The 18,460-nt window shown below is 46.3% G+C and overlaps 1 protein-coding gene across 1 annotated transcript in view; it reads right to left on the reverse strand.

The window, feature by feature from the left end:
* The window catches only part of LPCAT2 (lysophosphatidylcholine acyltransferase 2), an 86,998-nt gene that overhangs the window by 12,904 nt on the left and 55,634 nt on the right, over positions 1–18,460 (reverse strand). The window contains exons 9-13 of the mRNA XM_077288260.1: positions 17,614–17,668; positions 17,426–17,508; positions 15,985–16,110; positions 15,051–15,204; positions 13,005–13,103 (exon numbers count right to left, since the gene is read on the reverse strand). Of these exons, the coding sequence (XP_077144375.1) occupies positions 13,005–13,103; positions 15,051–15,204; positions 15,985–16,110; positions 17,426–17,508; positions 17,614–17,668 (517 nt within the window). The remainder of the gene's footprint in view (positions 1–13,004; positions 13,104–15,050; positions 15,205–15,984; positions 16,111–17,425; positions 17,509–17,613; positions 17,669–18,460) is intronic.

The raw sequence follows: 18,460 nt of genomic DNA on the forward strand, positions 1-18,460 counted from the left end.
GGGTGGAAGGTCTGCTTGCAAAACCATGTGCAACTGCTGTCCCCACAGTCACAGAGGATGAAGAGGACGCGGATGCACTTGATGGGGCTGATGGTGGTTGACCCGGCCCACTAGGCCGCATTGTAGCACAGTGAGCTTCCCACTGCAACTTATGCCTCATATCCATGTGACGGTTCATGCATGAAGTACTCAAGCTAGTGATTTTTTAGCCTCTACTGAGATTTTGTTGACAAATCTTACAGACAACATGAATTGGGTCATCCTTTGCGATGTCAAAAAATGCCCAGGCTATGCAAAGCTTAGAGCCCGTGCGACCTGAAGAGCCACCACGACTTCTGGTCTGAGGCACAATTGGGGTTGAGGATGCAGTTGTTGACGTGCTTCCAGTACTCCGTCTCTGTCCAGGAAGGCGCACCGTTACCTCATTGTCAGACTAGTCACTAGCATCCTCCTCCACCTCCTCTGCTGACCTCATGGACTGGCGGACTGAAGGTTGACAGTAAGTGGGGTCTACAACCTCGTCATCATTATCCTGTGTGTTCTCACACCCGTCATCCTCAGAGCCAACCTCTTCCTGCCCTGACCGAAAAGTCAAGTTTTCGTTCCAAATCAGGTATCTGAGTCTCATCATCATCTTCCTCATTGTCTCCACCAACAGGAGTTACAGTTTGGGAATGAGGGTCTACATTATGCTCAGAACCTTCTTCATCTGGGCCTGGATCCAACTCACAAAGATTCTTGGCATCAGTGCAGATCATTTCCTCATCTGGATTCACAGAAGCTCTGTAGCAGACCTCTGATTCCCAGGCTATAGTATGCGAAACATCTCTACAGACTCAACCATGTGTGCTACCCCATGCTCAGACGGGCAGCTGGAGACTTGGGAGCTGTGAGGAAGCAAGTGCGATTGGGGTGACAACTATGAGGACTGGAGTAGTTGTGATGTTGAAGTTGACATGGCGGAGAGCCCACTTGAACGAGCACTTGATATCCGTTCAAGCACCTGCTGTTTTTGTGCCTCATCTGGAATTTTTGGCGATGCTTGTAGTGATGGTCGCAAGAAAGGGATCATATCAGATTGTCCACGAAAAGAAGTAGACATCTTACTTTGGCTGGAAGATGGTCTTTCTTCTGCAGATGTTACTGTTGCTTTACCACCTACCCCACGGACACAACCTTTTTTTCCCTTTCCAACACGCCTATTCCCCTTTCCACCAGCAGCAGGCCTTTTGCCACTCATTTTAGTGCTTAATTGGCAACTCTGTATCTGAAGTTGTTGGCACAACAACCGATGGATGAAAACCAAGCAGAACTGAGTGGCCAAACTGTGGTACTAGGCCCAAAACTATCAACTGGATTAGATGCAGTGAAAATAGAGATACACAGGCAGTGTAGCTAGCTTCACAGTCGGGCTACTCAGATGACTATCAGACAATACTACTAGCCCAAAAGGATTGGCTGAGCTAGATTACACCAAATGCTGTGACTAAGGGTATGTGCACACGTCAGGATTTCTTGCAGAAATTTCCTGAAGAAAACAGGAAATTTTCTGCAAGAAATCCGCATTTTTTTTTCTGTTTTTTTCGCGTTTTTTTTTAGCATTCTGCGAGCGTAATTAGCTTGCAGAATACTAAAGTTTTCCAAGCGATCTGTAGCATCGCTTGGAAAACTGACTGACAGGTTGGTCACACTTGTCAAACATAGTGTTTGACAAGTGTGACCAACTTTTTACTATAGATGCTGCCTATGCAGCATCAATAGTAAAAGATAGAATGTTTAAAAATAATAAAAAAAAATAAAAAAAATGGTTATACTCACCCTCTGCAGACAGCCGATATCCTCAGCGGCATCCGTTCCTATAGATGGTGTGGGGTTATGAACTGGTGGTTTAGGAGCAACATGGGACGTGCTCTGGAGGAGGTGGTACCTGTACTGACCGCAGTTCCTGAGCTTAACACAACACTAGAAGTAGCCGTGGGATGTTCCTGTCACTCCCTAGACACCTCGTCACAGCCGGAGGACTAACTACCCCTAAAGATAGAAACAGGAAAGCTATCTTGCCTCAGAGAAAATTCCCAAAGGACAGACAGCCCCCCACAAATATTGACTGTGAGTGGAGAGGGAAATGACATACACAGAATGAAACTAGGATGTAGCAAAGGAGGCCAATCTAGCTAGATAGATAGATAGACAGGACAGAATGCTGTGCGGTCAGTATTAAAAACTAGAAAAATCCACCACAGAGTTTACAAAAATCTCCACACCTGACTAAAGGTGCGGAGGGTAAATCTGCTTCCCAGAGCTTCCAGCTTAACTGAATAAATCCATACTGACAAGCTGGACTAGAAAAAAAACATAGAATGTGCTGAACGATTAAGTCCACAACAAGTGGAAAGCAAAAGAACAAAGCAAGGACTTATCTTTGCTGAACTGGTCAGAATATCAGGGAAATCCAAGAGAGATGTGAATCCAAGCAGGAACCATTGACAACTGGCACTAGCTGAAGGATAGAGCCAGGATAAATAGCCGAGCCAGAATAGACGATTAGTGGAAGCAGCTGCTGACTGCTAAATCCAAGGAGCAGCAGTTCCACTTAAATCCACCGGAGGGAGCCCAAGAGCAGAACTCACAAAAGTGCCACTTACAACCACCGGAGGGAGCCCAAGAGCAGAACTCACAAAAGTGCCACTTACAACCACCGGAGGGAGCCCAAGAGCGGAATTCACAACAGTGTGGTTCAGGACCTTCGATGACGTCGCGGTCACGTGAGCGGTCACATGACCGGTCTCACGACCAATCACAAGACAGCGACGTCATCGCAGGTCCTTCACCGCACACCAGCTATAGGAACCGAAGCGGCAGCATGCACCGGAGAGGCAGAAAGACTCCGGGGGCCATCGAAGGTGAGTATATCACTATTTTTTATTTTACTTCTTTTTTTTTGACCAATTATATGGTGCCCAGTCCGTGGAGGAGAGTCTCCTTTCCTCCACCCTGGGTACCAACCGCACATAATCTGCTTACTTCCCGCATGGTGTGCACAGCCCCATGCGGGAAGTAAGCAGATCAATGCACTCCTAGGTGTGCGGAATCCCCGCAATTCCGCATTTTTAATGAACATGTTGCTGTTTTTTTCCGCGATGCAATTTATTGGCGGAAAAAATGCAACATTTGCACAAAAAATGCGGAATACACTGTAAATAATAGGAGGCATATGTTAGCGTTTTTTTCACTTTTTTTAGTGAAAAAACGTGAAAAAAACACGAAAAATACTGAACGTGTGCACATGGCCTAACACTTGCACAGCACTGGCTCAGACCTGTCTGGCAAACAGTGCTATGAACTGCTGTAACCTACCCTGAAAAGGGCTGATATTACAACTAGTCCCAACTCCTGACTCCCTAAACCTATCTCTCAGAAAATTCGCTGGCAAAAAAAGACTGACTGTATAGCGCCCACAGCAGCAGCGGTGCCGTCTAACACTAAACTGCAGCAGTGAGGAAATGGTGACGATGGGGCAAATGGCTGGTTCTCATTGGGCAAGGAGTGACATGTGACATACACAGCCAATGACACATGCCCTTGCTTGTCTGCATCACATGCACATTGCTGTGTGTGTGCGCACTGCTGATAGGCTGAGAGACTGCACCGCCCCTCTGTAAATGCGGGAAAGAAAAAAAAAAAAATGGAGATTGGCGTTATTTCAGCACAGATCTAGCCCCCCCCCCCCCCCCGCCCACTATACACTGAAACAGTCCATTAACAATGATAAACAGTTTTAATGTGCAAATCAAGCTAGGCTTTTGGTGAACGAACAGTTATCGAACAGAAACTCGAACAGCCGAATTTTAAGCAAATTGTTCGGGTTCGTCGAACGACTCGAACACCGCCCAAAACAGCTCGAATTTGAAATTGGCGAACAGTCCGACTCGAACACCGCTCATCTCTAGTTAGGACAGAACACGTGGAGCCCGTCTACCTTATTTTTAGGGTTCCATCTTTTATGATGGATATATGCCTACACCAGCCATGAATGTTTATTTGTGTTACCACCTTGGCAGTAACTCAGCAATGAAGGAACAACTCCCCATACTACTGTTCCTGATGGACATCCTGGGTAAGGAGCAATGACACTTAACCAAAGTGGAGGGTAGTATGGAAACATCACCTTTCCTGGGTCTTCTCCTGAGTTAACGCCGGGTTCACATGAGCATATTTCACGATCCGCTTGTAGACAAAAATGCCTAGACTGAACTTACAGCCCTCGAAGACACATATAAGGTTGTCAGCTCAGGGTAGGAAGACCTGTAAACGTGCCCAGGGTGGCCATGTGTCTGATACCTTGGCACGCTCCAAAGAAATGAGTGTTCATGTGCGACATTAGTCCTGCATCCGGTACCGCAACCGTCCATTTCGATGTACTTGGCGCAGTACCACTCCATTTAACCCTTTCAATCGGACCAATCCTTACAAAGAGTGTCCATTTTATGCACGACCAAACTGATGAACAGAATCTAACCGGTTATGCATTCTCCTTCGCCATCTTCCTTACAATACACCAGCTCCTTTCCTGGCATTACAGTTTGCATTTTGTTCCTGGCAGCAGGTACAGCAAAAGGAATGAAGAGAAATTGCAATTGCCTGCATTTTCCTTGGGGTACTGATGTGTCAATATGACCCTCATACCCAGAGTTCTTGCCTATTTTAGTCCCAGAGGCCCCTTGTAGAGACATTGTTCCCTGTTTCAGTACCCACAGCCAGGCGCTACCTAGGTTGTGACTAAAAAAACGGAAGTTTAATAATAATTTTCTGTAATTTGACATCTTCAATTAATCAGCAGCGTGGGAGGTATCCACAAATTCTCCAGATCCTGGCACTTACTGGTTTTGAGAACCTGTGGATCCACAGCAGCTGAATATTGACTTAAAGCGTAATACCATGGATCGGGTTAGCAAAATCTGACAAAAATACCCGTTATGGTTTGTCGGATAAGATCCTATTTGCGCTACCTTCTCCCTAGTGTTTTATCAATCCCTTAAAGGAGGTTTTTAGGAAATCTGTCCACTATGACCATCAGGAAACCCATAAATGGGGGTCCAGAACCACTACATTTATGAAGGCCCTGTCTTGAATGGAGAAGAGGCCTCCACTCCATTCATTGTCTATGGGATTGGCAGAGAAAGCCAAGTACAGTGTTCAGCTACTTCTTCAGAGCCCCTTCTACTGGATGACAAAGCCCTGTTCTCAGAATCAATGGGGGTCCCAAGGTTAGAACTCTAGCAATCAGCTAATTATTCCTATCCATTGGATAGTGGATAACTTAGAAAATAAATAAATAAATAAATAAATAAATAGTCAGCTGAACTGAAGTCACCAATGCCAGGCAGCTGCCTGCAAAGCTGCCAAATTCACAGGATGCATCAAACACAGTTTTGATTTTAGGATTTTTGCATTAATCACTGATGCAACTATATAAAACAGAATAATGTATATTTCGTCTCATCAATTTCAACCAAAACAACAAAAGAGAGATTTTTGGTTCTTACCGTAAAATCTTTCTTGGAGCCTTCATTGGGGGACATAGGTAACCATGGGTGTATGCTGCTGTCACTAGGAGGCTAACACTATGCAAATAAAGAAGAAGTAACTCCTCCCCGGCAGTATACACCCTCCGACAGGCACCAGGCAACTCAGTTGGTGCAAAAGCAGTAGAAGGAACAGGTAATATAAAAACTCAACCTATGTACCAACCCACAACAACGGCCCGTTGGCCAACATGGTACAACTTCAAGGGAGGGTGCTGTGTCCCCCAATGAAGGCTCCAAGAAAGATATTTTACGGTAAGAACCAAAAATCCCTCTTTCTTTCTCGCCTCATTGGGGGACACAGGTAACCATGGGACGTCCAAAAGCAGTCCCTAGGGTGGGTATTCTGCAGAAAAAGAGGAGTTAGGTCGGCCGGTGAGTATCCTCCTACCCAGGCTCGCATCCGCGGAAGCCTGAGTATGCACCTTGTAGAATTTGACAAAGGTGTGAATGGATGACCACGTAGCGGCCTTGCAAACCTGCGAGGCCGAAGCTTGGTGACGAACTGCCCAGGAAGCTCCCACAGCCCGGGTAGAGTGAGCTTTCACCCCCGAAGGGAGCTGTTTGTCTTGGACACGGTATGCCTCCAGAACCGCCGAACGGATGCAACGAGCAATTGTGGACTTGGAGGCGGGGAGTCCCTTTCGACGCCCATCCGAGATGATGAACAGAGGATCGGCCTGACGAAAAGAGGCAGTTCTGGCGAGGTAAATCCGGATAGAGACAAAGGCAGGGAGCCAGCACACCGAGGAAATGCAGAAAGCACGGATCTCCGTCCTGACGTGACGTAGCAAGTATCCAAAATGAAGAGATGATCCAGCTTCCATATAAAATGTAAAAGTTTAATCCAACATATTAAAATGAGGAGACGACTCCTGGGACGGCATCATACACATAGTAAGGCGAGCGACGCGTTTCGACCTAGCGGTCTTTATCACAGCTGATCTGCTAAATGACATATCCGGTAAAAGAAAGACCCGAATCTAGACCCATTTGAAGGAAGCTGAGAATGGAAGGAAGGGAAAAGGTCATAGGAAACAGATTGTTGTCCTGACACCACTGGAAAAAGGCCTTCCAACATCTGTGGTAAGTGCGCAAAGAAGCCGCTTTTCTCGCTCTTATCATAGTCTGGATGACGCTATGAGAAAAACCCGCGTTCTTCAGGACCGCGGCCTCAACGGCCATACCATTAAATTCAGAGACCGAGAATTCGGGTGGAAGAGGGGCCCCTGCGAAAGAAGGTCCAGAAGATCCGGAAGCCTCCAAGGAACGTCCGATAGCATGTTCACCAGCTCCGCATACCAGGCCCTGTGAGGCCAATCTGGAGCTACCAAGAGAACGGGGACCCCTTCTGTCTTGATCTTTTTTACGACCCTTGGGATCAAGGGGAGGGGCGGGAACAGATAGGGCATCTGGAAACGTACTGGGGGATCTTGTGGTTTGCCCGGGAGGCCATCAAGTCAACAACTGGAACGCCCCACCGCTGGCAAATCTGCCTGAAGATTGCGGGAAGAAGAGACCACTCGCCCACCATGATGCCCTGGCGACTTAGAAAGTCTGTTTCCCAATTGTCCACCCCTGGAATGTGGACGGCTGAGAGAGGGAACGTGACCCTCCGCCCAACGGAGAATTTTTGCCACTTCCGTCATGACTTGACTGTTGCGAGTCCCTCCCTGGTGGTTTATGTATGCCACGGCTGTGGCGTTGTCCAACTGAATGCGGACCGGCTTTCCCGAGAGGAGGGACTGCCAGCGGATGAGGGCTAGGAAGATGGCTCTGATTTCCAAGAGGTTGATAGGTAGGCACACCCCCTGAGCAGTCCAGCGGCCCTGGGCTGTGAGGTGGAGAAAGACCGCTCCCCAACCCTGGAGACTGGCGTCGGTGGTGATCACCTGCCAGCGGGGAGGGAGATATGACCTCCCGTGCAGAATGGAGGTGGACAGCGTCCACCAAGAGAGAGACTGCTTCACCTTGGAAGAGAGGCGAAATGGACGGTCCAGGGAAAGCGGGTTCCTGTCCCAGGCAGACAGAAGGGCCAGCTGGAGGGGACGAGAGTGGAACTGAGCATAGGGGACCGCTTCCATAGAAGCGACCATTTTCCCCAGAACCCTCATGACGAGGCGGAGGGACAGAGGGTTCGGGCCCATTAGCGCTCTTCTTGGGGAGGAAGAACTGAGCCTGAAAGGTGTCTTATTCCATGCCTAGGAACTCCAGACGCTGGGTTGGAACCAAGGAAGACTTCTGGTAGTTGATTATCCAGCCGAGGCGAACCAGTGTGTCCAGGGTAAGCTGGAGGCTCTGGCTGCAATCCCGACGGGATGAGCCCTTGATCAAGAGGTCGTCGAGGTATGGGATTACCAAAATTCCTTTTGAGCGCAGAATGGCCATGACAGCTGCCATGACCTTCGTAAAGACACTGGGAGCAGACGCCAGCCCGAGGGCCGTGAACTGGTAATGATGCTCTTGGATCGTGAACCAGAGGAACCTCTGATGCTGTACGCAAATCGGAACGTGAAGTTACGCATGCCGAATGTCCACGGAGCTCAGAAACTCTCCCGATTCCATGGACGCGATCACCGAGCACAGAGATTCCATTCTTAAGTGCCGAATCCGTAGATGGCGGTTCAATCGCTTGAGATCCAAAATCGGACGGAGAGAGCCGTCCTTTTTTGGAACCACGAACAGGTTTGAGTAAAAACCTGAAAACTGCTCGCGATAAGGCACCGGCACTACGACTCCTGAGGCGAGGAGCGAATCGACGGCCTGTAGAAGCCCTGTGAGATGAGAGGGCTGTTTGGGAGGATGAGAGAGGAGGAAATGACTTCCTGGGGGCGAAGAAAATTCTATTTTGTAGCCTGACGTGACGATCTCCCTGACCCAGGCATCGTCGACTACTGAAAGCCAAACCTCTGAGAACAGAAGGCGGCGGCCTCCCACCCTGGAAGGATTTCCAGGTGGGGCGACCCGTCATTTATTAGAAAACCTGTGGCCCCGAGATCCAGATGGTTTTGCGGGGCGGCTCTTAGCTCTCCAGCGCGGTGGAGGCCTGAAAGGTTTTCTTCCGTCCCCTTGTGAGGAGGAACGGTCCTGGTTGGGGTTTCCTGAGGTGGTAAAGGACCGAAAGGACTGGGGGCCCCTCCTGTTGAAGGGACGTTTCAGCTTGGACTGGGGTAAGGAGGTACTCTTACCACCCGTAGCGTCCAAGATCATTTGATCTAGCTGCGTGCCGAAGAGTCTGGAACCCTGGAAGGGCAGACTAGTGAGCGATTTCTTAGAGGCGGGGTCAGCGTTCCACGCCTTTAGCCAGAGAATCCGGCGAATGGCCACAATGTTGCCGTTAGCCCTGGTGGAGCAGGCCGCTGCATCAAGGGAAGCATTCATGAGGTATTTTCCTGCAAGAGAAATGTGATCCGCCAAATCAGACAGTTCCTCAGTAGGAGCAGAGGCCAAAATGCCCCTGCGCAGGGTCTTGGCCCAGGCTGATACAGCCTTGGCTACCCATGACGAGGCGAAACTAGGGCAAAGGGAGGCTCCGGAATCCTCAAATGCCGATTTTGCTAGCGCCTCGATCTGTCTGTCCGTGGGGTCCTTAAGGGAAGCCGCGTCCGGGATAGACAGAACTGTCTGAGGATAGCCTGGACACGGGCGGGTCGACCTTAGGAGACTCGGACCATTTGGAGACCAGGTCGGAGTGAAAAAGGTATAACACGTCTAGCCGTTTCCTGCCAGGGAAACGCTTACCAGGGTTTTCCCAGTGAGTGGAGGTAGTGTTGTCAAACTCCTTGTGATTAGGAAAAACCCTAGAGGGACGTTTAATCTGTTTAAATGCAACGGAGACGTCCTGAGAGCTTGCCTCATCCTCCTTAAGATCAAGCGTCTGAATGATAGCTGAAATAAGGCTATCGACCATATCCTGTGTTCCGGAAGTCTGATCTGCATCCGAGTCAGATTCCGACTGAGAGGTTACGTCAGACCCGAGGTCCGCCTGTGAGGAAGGGGAACGGGCAGATAGGGGAATCCCGATGTGGTCTGGGGAACTGGAGGAGGATCTAGATAAGGCCCTTTTTCTGTATCTTTTGTCCGGTCTGCCTCTGTGAGGATCTAGGACAGGTGCGAGCGAATCGCTGTGTGAGGCGTTCGTGGCACTGGTGGCAGACACTGAATGAGACATTGCAACAGCCCACTCCGGGGGAGGGGAGTGCACTCATCCTGGGACCTAGGAGCTTCCAGGGGAGCTGACATGGTGGGAGGAACGCAGGACAGGCAGAAAGGGGAAGGCTGACCTGAGGCCCACTTTTTCTTGCAGAGAGCGCAGGCGTAATGGATGGCCGTAGTGGCAAAGGCCGGGGTGGGGTCGGACATAGGTGGATATTACCTTGTCCAGGAGAGGAGAAATACTGCCGGGAGGAGTAGAGCCCAAGAGAGCAGTAGCGCTGAGCCTGCTCAAGGACAGTGACAGCGGTAGCCGCAGGAGTCTGTTCCTGTGTTCTTCCGAGAATTCTTTGTCCCACACGGTGAGCAGACGCTGATAGGAAGCAGGAAGACGAGGAAAGAGCGCGGAGACAGCGTGACGCTGTGGGCATGCACAAGCGCCGAAGGGGGGATGCATAAGAAACGCCCCCAAGCGCTGAATTCCCGGCCGCAATAATGCAGGCCGCCACAAGGGGGCACGTAAGCGCCGAATGGAGAAGGAAGCCGGGAGAGAGAGAAAAAAAATGGCGGGCGCGCGCGTGCCCGCAGGTTTGAATGAAAAAAAGGGAAATGCCAGCGTGTCTTCCCCCGCGGCGATTGCGCATCCCAGTCCCTGAAACTGCAGCCCCCTTCCTTATCATCAACAGGAGGCCCTTGAAAAGTGTATAACACATCTAGCCGGGTAAGATCTGGGAGATCGCTTGCCGGACAGGGTGGACTGTTGCTTGAAGGCTCCCTACCTGGAGATGAGGAATGCATCAGGATCCCTGGAAGAGTAGAGGGTCCTGGAAGAAGTCCTCCTTCCCGCACCGGGAGCTGCGGCGCAGAAGACGGCGTCGACCCCTAACCAGGGGAAGAGGGTCACTGGAAGTGACCGCCGTCTTCCTCTCAGCCATCTCCGAGGAGAGAGATGAGGAGGGGAAACCAGGGCCGGCCCGAGAGATTACAGCGCCCTAGGCGAAACTATTTTGTTGCGCCCCTACTATTTTTGGCAGTAGATGAAAACTTGGGATATAAATTTAGGAGCAAAATAAACCACAACAACAATGATTAATTAACTCTCTCCTAACTCTTTAATCTTCTGAGGAGTTGTATAGGACAAATATATACAAAGTAATCAATAACACAAAACAAAAACGACATAGGTAATTAAAATTTTTGTTTCCTTGCCTTTTTTTTTTTTTTTTTTTTTTTTTTAAAAGGATGACACTAAGTCACCGAGATTAATTTGTTTAGCAACTTCAGATTCTATCGAAATTGTTACCAACCCAACCAACCTCTCTTGCGTCATATTTGCCCTTAAATATGTTTTAATCAGCTTTAGTTTTGAGAAGCTTCTCTCTCCTGAGGCCACGGACACAGGCAGAGTCAAAAGAATTCTTAGAGCCACCACCAGGTTGGGGACACTTTCTTTCAAGTCAGATTTAAGCAAAAGTTCAAGAACGTCTTTTGGTGATGAATCTTCTGGAACACGTCTTGACATTGCCTGCAGTTCACCACATAGCTCTATGGCATCGATGTCTTTTACTTCGTTGTGTGTAAGAGACTTTTCCAGAGCTTTACACTTATCCAGAATAAATTGGCTTGGTTTTTCCTCAAGTGAACGGATGTGGTACAAAAATCCAAATTTCAATTCCATTTCTTTCAGCTGAGTGAACCGCTCATCAACTGAATTTATAGCAGTATCTAAGATCGCAACGTAAAAGTTAATTTTAAAACTGTTTCTCATCTCTTATGGGCTCATCTTTCCCTTCATAATAGAACTGTCTGGTTTTTTTCTTTAAACGTTTTGGCGCAGAACTTGACTCAAAATTAGCTGGTATGCCAAGCTCTTCTGCGATTTCCCTCGCATCAACTAACAGCTTCTCAAACTCTTCATCGCTTCTTAATGATTGCAGATATTTCTTTGTTTTGTCAAGGTGTTGAGAAGCAGCAGCTAAATCGAATTCTTTTGACTGAAGTAACTTACTTGTCAAATTGATTTCGTACAAAATGTTGAACCATACTAGAACAGATGTAACAAAAGAAAAGGTTCCAACTTGTTTAGCAAGACCTTGAGCTTCTAGCCGGGAGACATTTCCAGAGCTTCCTGTGAGACTAATATTTTCTGCTATGTCCATTAGGGCATCACGGACTTCGCTCAGTTGGTAACGGAGGGGGGCCAGAGCATCAATTCTACTTTCCCACCTTATTTCGCTTAGACACAGCAGCTAGAGCCAAGAGACTATCTAGAGGAAGGGGCTTTCCTGAAAATCTGGTGAGAAGGGAGAAATGAAAGTAGAAGAGCTGCGCCTGTCAGATCCATTGTTCCTGACGGAGGGTTAAGTATACATATTTTTTTCTCTCAGGAGCCCCCTTAGTGTAGTGTGTGCTAAGTGTGCATTTTTGGTTGTTTGCTTTGCCAACATTTGAAAACTTAGGAGCAAAATAAACGCGCGGTATCAAACACTTGTCAGCAGACGATGCAAACGACTTAGCGCCTCCTTTCCGTGTGTAAATTGAAGCTCAACGGTTTTTCTTTTAAATTTATGGTTAAAAAAAATTTATGTACACTTTTCTTTCCATCCCTAAAACTTTTTGCCTTTTGAAAAGATTTTTTTATAATTTTTTCTATTTTTTCTCTGGCGCCCCCTTAGGGTCGGCGCCCTAGGCGGCCGCCTAGTTCGCCTATACATTTGGGCCGGCTCTGGGGGAAACGGGCAGGACTGGCCACCGAGAAGAAGGTCACCCTGAACACCCGAAAGGGTGACAGAGGACAAAGTCCTGCCCAGCGGGTCCCAGAGGGTGCGATGTGGGTGATACCACACTGCTCTCTCAGTCGCTAAAAGTGGGGAAAACAGGGTGAGAAAACTGCACCCTGTTACCCTGAAGAAAGAGTCTGAAAAAGAAAGGGGAAAAGGCTAATAACACACAACAAATCCCTGTAAAAAATGCGGATCTGGTGTTAGATCCAGGTCCGCCTCCTACAGACACCAAGCAAAAACTGAGTTGCCTGGTGCCTGTCGGAGGGTGTATACTGCCGGGGAGGAGTTACTTCTTTATTTGCATAGTGTCAGCCTCCTAGTGACAGCAGCATACACCCATGGTTACCTGTGTCCCCCAATGAGGCGAGAAAGAAATATGCACTTGGGGCAAGATGGGCAAGTCTGCATCCACCTAAAGTCAATTATGTTTTATAGCTGGGAACTAGAATCACAACCAGACTTATGAAATATAAAATCTCTGTACCTTAAATGCCATTTGGATGGTATCCTCCGAATTGGCAGGATTGCAGAGAATTGCTATGCCGATTACATACTCTCTGAAGTCTATTGTGCCATCTTTGTCCTATACCAAAAAAAAAAAAAAAAAAAGAGAAGAAATTGAAAAACTATTGAGCTAAAAACATTTTTGACATCATTTGTGACTCATTTTCAATACCCAACTGTCAGGTTTATTTTTGGATTACAAGACGCACTTTCCCCCCCCCCCCCCCCCCCACATTAAGGAGGAATGTGGGGATGCGTCTTATAATTCAAATATACCTTGCTGGCAGAAGTGGAGCGGGGTCCCAGGGTCACTGCTGTGGAGGCAAGAGTGGGGCAATGCTGCAGGCCACAGGCTGGGAGCAGGTGGTGTTCGGAAGTGCACCGCTGCAGGTTTTCGATGGTGTGGGGCTATGCCAACATTTTGTGAAAGCCGATATCTCCATTTGCGCATGCACCACCTCCGGCAGCCACTTTCCTAGAGTCCACCGCGATGTAAACCATGGATGTGTGGGGGCTCTGGGCTTTCACAAAATGTCAGAGGATCCCCCGCACTACCAAAGACCTGCTGCGTCGCACCTCCGTTCTGAACAGCCCTTCCTTCCTGCCTGGGGTCCACAGCATCGCCTCGCTCTTGCCTCCGTCAGCAGTGACCCTGGGACCCCGCTCCACTGCAGCCGTCACCGAGGTGAGCTCTAAGACGCATGGATTATAAGAAGCACCACCAAGTTTTTTTCCTATTTTTCTCCCCAAAATTTGGAGTGCGCCTTATAATCTGGTGCATCTTATCAACCGCAAAATATGGTATCTGACTTTAAGATAACAGACACAATTCCTTTATAGTCTAATCCTGCAGTTATATTTCTTACAGGGAATCTGTCGGCAGGTTTTTGCTATGTAATCTGAGAGCAACATGATGTAGAGGCAGAGACCCTGACTACGGCGATGTGTCACTTACTAGGCTTTGTTTATCACTACAGGACTACATGGCTCGTGCCTCCTAGTCCAAACACGCCCCTACCACTGATTGGCTGTTTTCTGTGTGCACTGTGCATAAAGCTGCCAATCAGTGATGTGGGCGGGGTTACATATCTGCAGCAGAGAAAACTGCGATTGTATCACAACTGCTGCATCAGAGTGATTGTCCAAACAAGAAAAGCCAAGTCCTGCATTGTGCCATCAGTGAAGCAACCCGAGACCCTTGATGTGTGGGGGCTTCTCATCCATGGAGGGGGCTCACTAAACATCCTCCAAGAACAACTTCTCCCAACCATCCAGGAGCAATGTGGTGTTTTCTCCAGCATAATGAAGGCCACGTCACATGACAAAAAGTGATAACTAAGTGGCTCAATGAACAAAACATTGACATTTTGGGTCCTTGGTCACAAACTCCCCAGATCTCAAGCTTATTGAGAACCTGTGGTCAATCATCAAGACGCGGGACGCAAATATTATACCGAAATTGTGATAAACTCCAAGCACCGAATAGGGGAGAATGGATCATCAGTCAGGATTTAGCCCAGAAGCCAATATACAACCACCAGGATGAAGAACAAAAAGTCTTGAGAAATAAGGGACAACGCTGTAGACATTGAGTCTTTGCAGAAACTTAATGTATTTGTCAGTAAAAGTTTAATAACTTATGAAATGCTGAGAATTGTATTTCAGTAACCACAGAAACAGTCGACTTAAAATCTAACAACATCAAAGCAGTAAACGGTGTGAAAATTAAAATTGTGTCAGTCTCACAACTTTTGCCCATAACTAAATGAACATGGTTGTAGTCAGTTTTCATTGAGACCACTAGAGGGAGCACACTGCCTGCATTACACCGTGAGTGTACGATAAAGACATGTTTTAACCATTACGTTAACTGTTTCCATGGGGGCCTTGAAGCTTAGATCTGACTATTGTACAATAGGAAATAATCAATACATAATTTTCCACGTGGTTATTTTTAGGGTCCAAAAATTACCTCCCTAAATGGTGACATTATATGCATTACTCTGTTATAGGACATTATACATACCCGATCAAACAGCGCAAACAGCTCTTTTAGTACATCGGAAACCGGCAGCTTAAGATGATCAGCAAACTCTTCAATCCCAATTCTTCCTCCTTTTGATAGGTCAGCGATAGATGCATACTTCTCTAGCTGTTTCTGAAAATTGTCCCATTTTAAGCTTAAAAAAAAATATATATATATATATATATAAGAGTTATAAATACAGCCAAACATAGCGGGACACATTTCTATAAAATACGTTTCAGAGTTTTTAGCCATATAATTATTTAAAGGGAATGTGTCATCAGGTTTTTGCTATCCCATGTGATAACAGCAAGATGTAGCGGTTGAGACCCTGATCCCAACGATATGTCACTTACTGGGCTGCTTGCTGCAGTTTTGCCGCTCTGAATGCTGATCCCTGTATAACCCTGCCCACAACTCTGATTGGCAGCTGTGTAGACTGGATAGGCAGAAAGCACCAATCAGTAGTGGGGGTGAGGTTTTATAGAGCTCATGAATATGGAGGACTACCTGGCGGCACGGTTGCTAGTCCTGTAGTGATAACATCACTGTTTTATCAAAACAAGCAGCCCAGTAAGTGACACATCGCTGGAATCCAGGTCTCCCTCTTTATATCATGCTGTTCTCAGATTAGGTGGCAAAAACTTGTGTCAGATTTCCTTAAAAAGTTCAAGTATCAAATAGAAAATGTAAAAGATCGTCATTATCCCTTGGAAAAGTTGCAGCTAGGTAAAAATAGGGTGAGAGCCTCCGACACTTCTATATGATCCTTTTTAAAGAGGATACATTTTGATCAATCTTATTTTGCATATCTAAATAATAATAATCCTATATAATGGTAGATAATTTATGAAAAAAAAAATAATAATAATAAAAATAATAATATGATGTCAGAAGGCTTCCTATGATTGTGCATATTAATTATGTATCTCACTTTAACTTTCTGCTGATTTTTGTGAATTCCACAAGGCCGGCCTCCATAGGTAAGGTCAGATCTCTGGCGGTTAACATTAGTCTGCAGTCTTCATAGGTATGATCGGTCACTGGCATTCCTAGAGATCTGCAAGGCATGAAATGTACAGTACATACATATAATATATCCAGCACATATTTTTTTTACATATTTATACAGCGGAAAAAACACAGCTGGAGGCAAAGAACTATTTCCCATAATAACAAAAAGTTCAAAAGAATAAAAACTTAGCATAAAAAACAGAAGGCTCCTGAGCAACTTTGACTTTTGAGATTGAAAAAAGCCGCCCATTTCCTATGCGGTATAACAGATTTCACAAAACAATCGAAATAGATCTATTAGGCCTGATAATGATGCTGTATTTACCCGTGTCAGAATGACTGTATATTCCATTATGAGAGCTCACTTCATTCTCTATCTGACTGACAGCTCCTCAGTGTCCCTCCTCCCTGCTGAGATCTCACACTGTTCAGTACAAGCTGCAGCTGTCAGTCAGGCTGCATGGGAAGAACTTGAATACATTTTGACTCGTGATTTATTTTCCGCTATAGATGGAATCATAAAATGGTCATCTTCATAATCACGGTGGTTCGGCCATTCTGACATGGAGTTTGAAAGTAAATACGTTAGCTTTATCAGGTCTAAGAGCTATTTAATAATGCATACCTTTTGTGCTGTGAAATCTGGTGACAGACCCATTAATTTTATTCTAGTGGTCATTAAAGAAGTTGTCCAGGAAGATTTTTTTTTTTTTTTCCATGTGCCTAAAAACTAACAGGTAGAGGCAATTACCTGCCATTGACTGGTCCTGTCAGCGATTCAGATGCTCCACATCAGCAGGGCTGCTCTTCTTCCAGGCTGCTCTCCCTACAGGGCCATGACTCCCGGTGTCATGCCGATTGACAGCTGGCTTCCCACAGTCAAGCAGCGGGGAGCCGACAGTCAATCAGCACATCAACCTCTTGTTGATATAACATCAGTAAAAGCCACTGAATCACCAGCAGGAGCGGTCTGTGACCGCTCTGTATCAGCAGACATCGGCGCCGGGAACAGACAGATAGGTAGCAACTTCCAGCCTGTTGGTTCTTAGGTACATTATTAAAAAATAATACTGGATAACCCCCTTTAAAATTTGGGTAACACCAACTTTATATATTTTTTTAATACTTTTACATAAGAAAAACACTTGAAAAAATTGCTGTTGTCTAATCACATTTTAAGAATCACAGCATTTTTATTGTTCTTTCAATGCAGAAAATAAAACTTGTTTTTTTTGTGCAGGATCTCTGGTGGTCGGGCCAACATTTTTCATACATTTATCAACTACTACAGTGGATGGATGAGGAACATTATTCACGGAATAACCCCCTTAATCAACACAGTCATAGAGGTGGACCCATACCGTGCCATGACACTCCGAACATTGTTTGCATAGAGAAAATAATCGTTCTTCTCCTCTTCAGAGGGAACATAAACAGGCAGAAACTAAAAGATAAACTCAAAATAATAATCAGCAATCATTTACTAAATCCAATAATAAAAAAAAACTCGAGAACTATAACAATTTCAGGCTTTTTTGGCTTTTCCTACCTCCACTTCCAAATTGGTGCAGACTTGACACACGGTCATGAGTAGAAGTTTTGGCCTGAAAGTTGTAAGAAGAAGCAAAGATCAAGAAATAATTTTTGGTCTAATAAGTAATTTCCCAATAAACATTACTATTTCCACATCATCATTGAAAGGGAAACTGCCAGCAGGATTTTACCCAATGACACCCCATACTATTATATGTGCATGTAGGTCTTTCAAGGACAAGCCCAGTAATTCCTTTATGTGTCCAGTCCATTCCTCCGTTACTGAGAAATCAGCGTTTGTATTGATAAGCAAAGCAGGCTGAAGAGCTATTGTAGATCTGAAGCCTCTGTCACTCCAGCTCTATTCCCTGCCCAGCGCCACCTCCTCCTGTTTGACAGTTCCTTTGCCTGAAGTCACAGCATAGAGGCTGTCAGTCAAGCAGGAGAAGGCAGTGCTGGATAAGGAATAGAGCTGGAGTGACGGAGGCTTCAGATCTACAATAGCTCTTCAGCCTTCTTTGCATATCAATGTAGACGCTGATTTCTCATTAACAGACTGCCGATGTAAAGGTATTACTGGATTTGTCTTTTAAAGATCTACATGCACATATAAATAGTTTAAGGACTGAAATCCTGCTGACAGTGGTTAAACCCCCACTCAGAACGCACTTACCTTACATGTCATTCATCTATGGGTCAGCAAGAATAACGCAAGTCAGGTCAAACTGACCACTGTCACCTTTACCAGTAATATCATACACTCATGAAAAAAAAAAATAAATAGGTACACCCTCTTTGAATTCCATGGTTTTATGTATCAGAACATAATAAAGAAAGACATCTGCGTCACATCCGGTTCCCAG

The sequence above is a fragment of the Ranitomeya variabilis genome, chromosome 2 (assembly GCF_051348905.1).
Source record: "Ranitomeya variabilis isolate aRanVar5 chromosome 2, aRanVar5.hap1, whole genome shotgun sequence".
Taxonomy (NCBI): Eukaryota; Metazoa; Chordata; class Amphibia; order Anura; family Dendrobatidae; genus Ranitomeya; species Ranitomeya variabilis.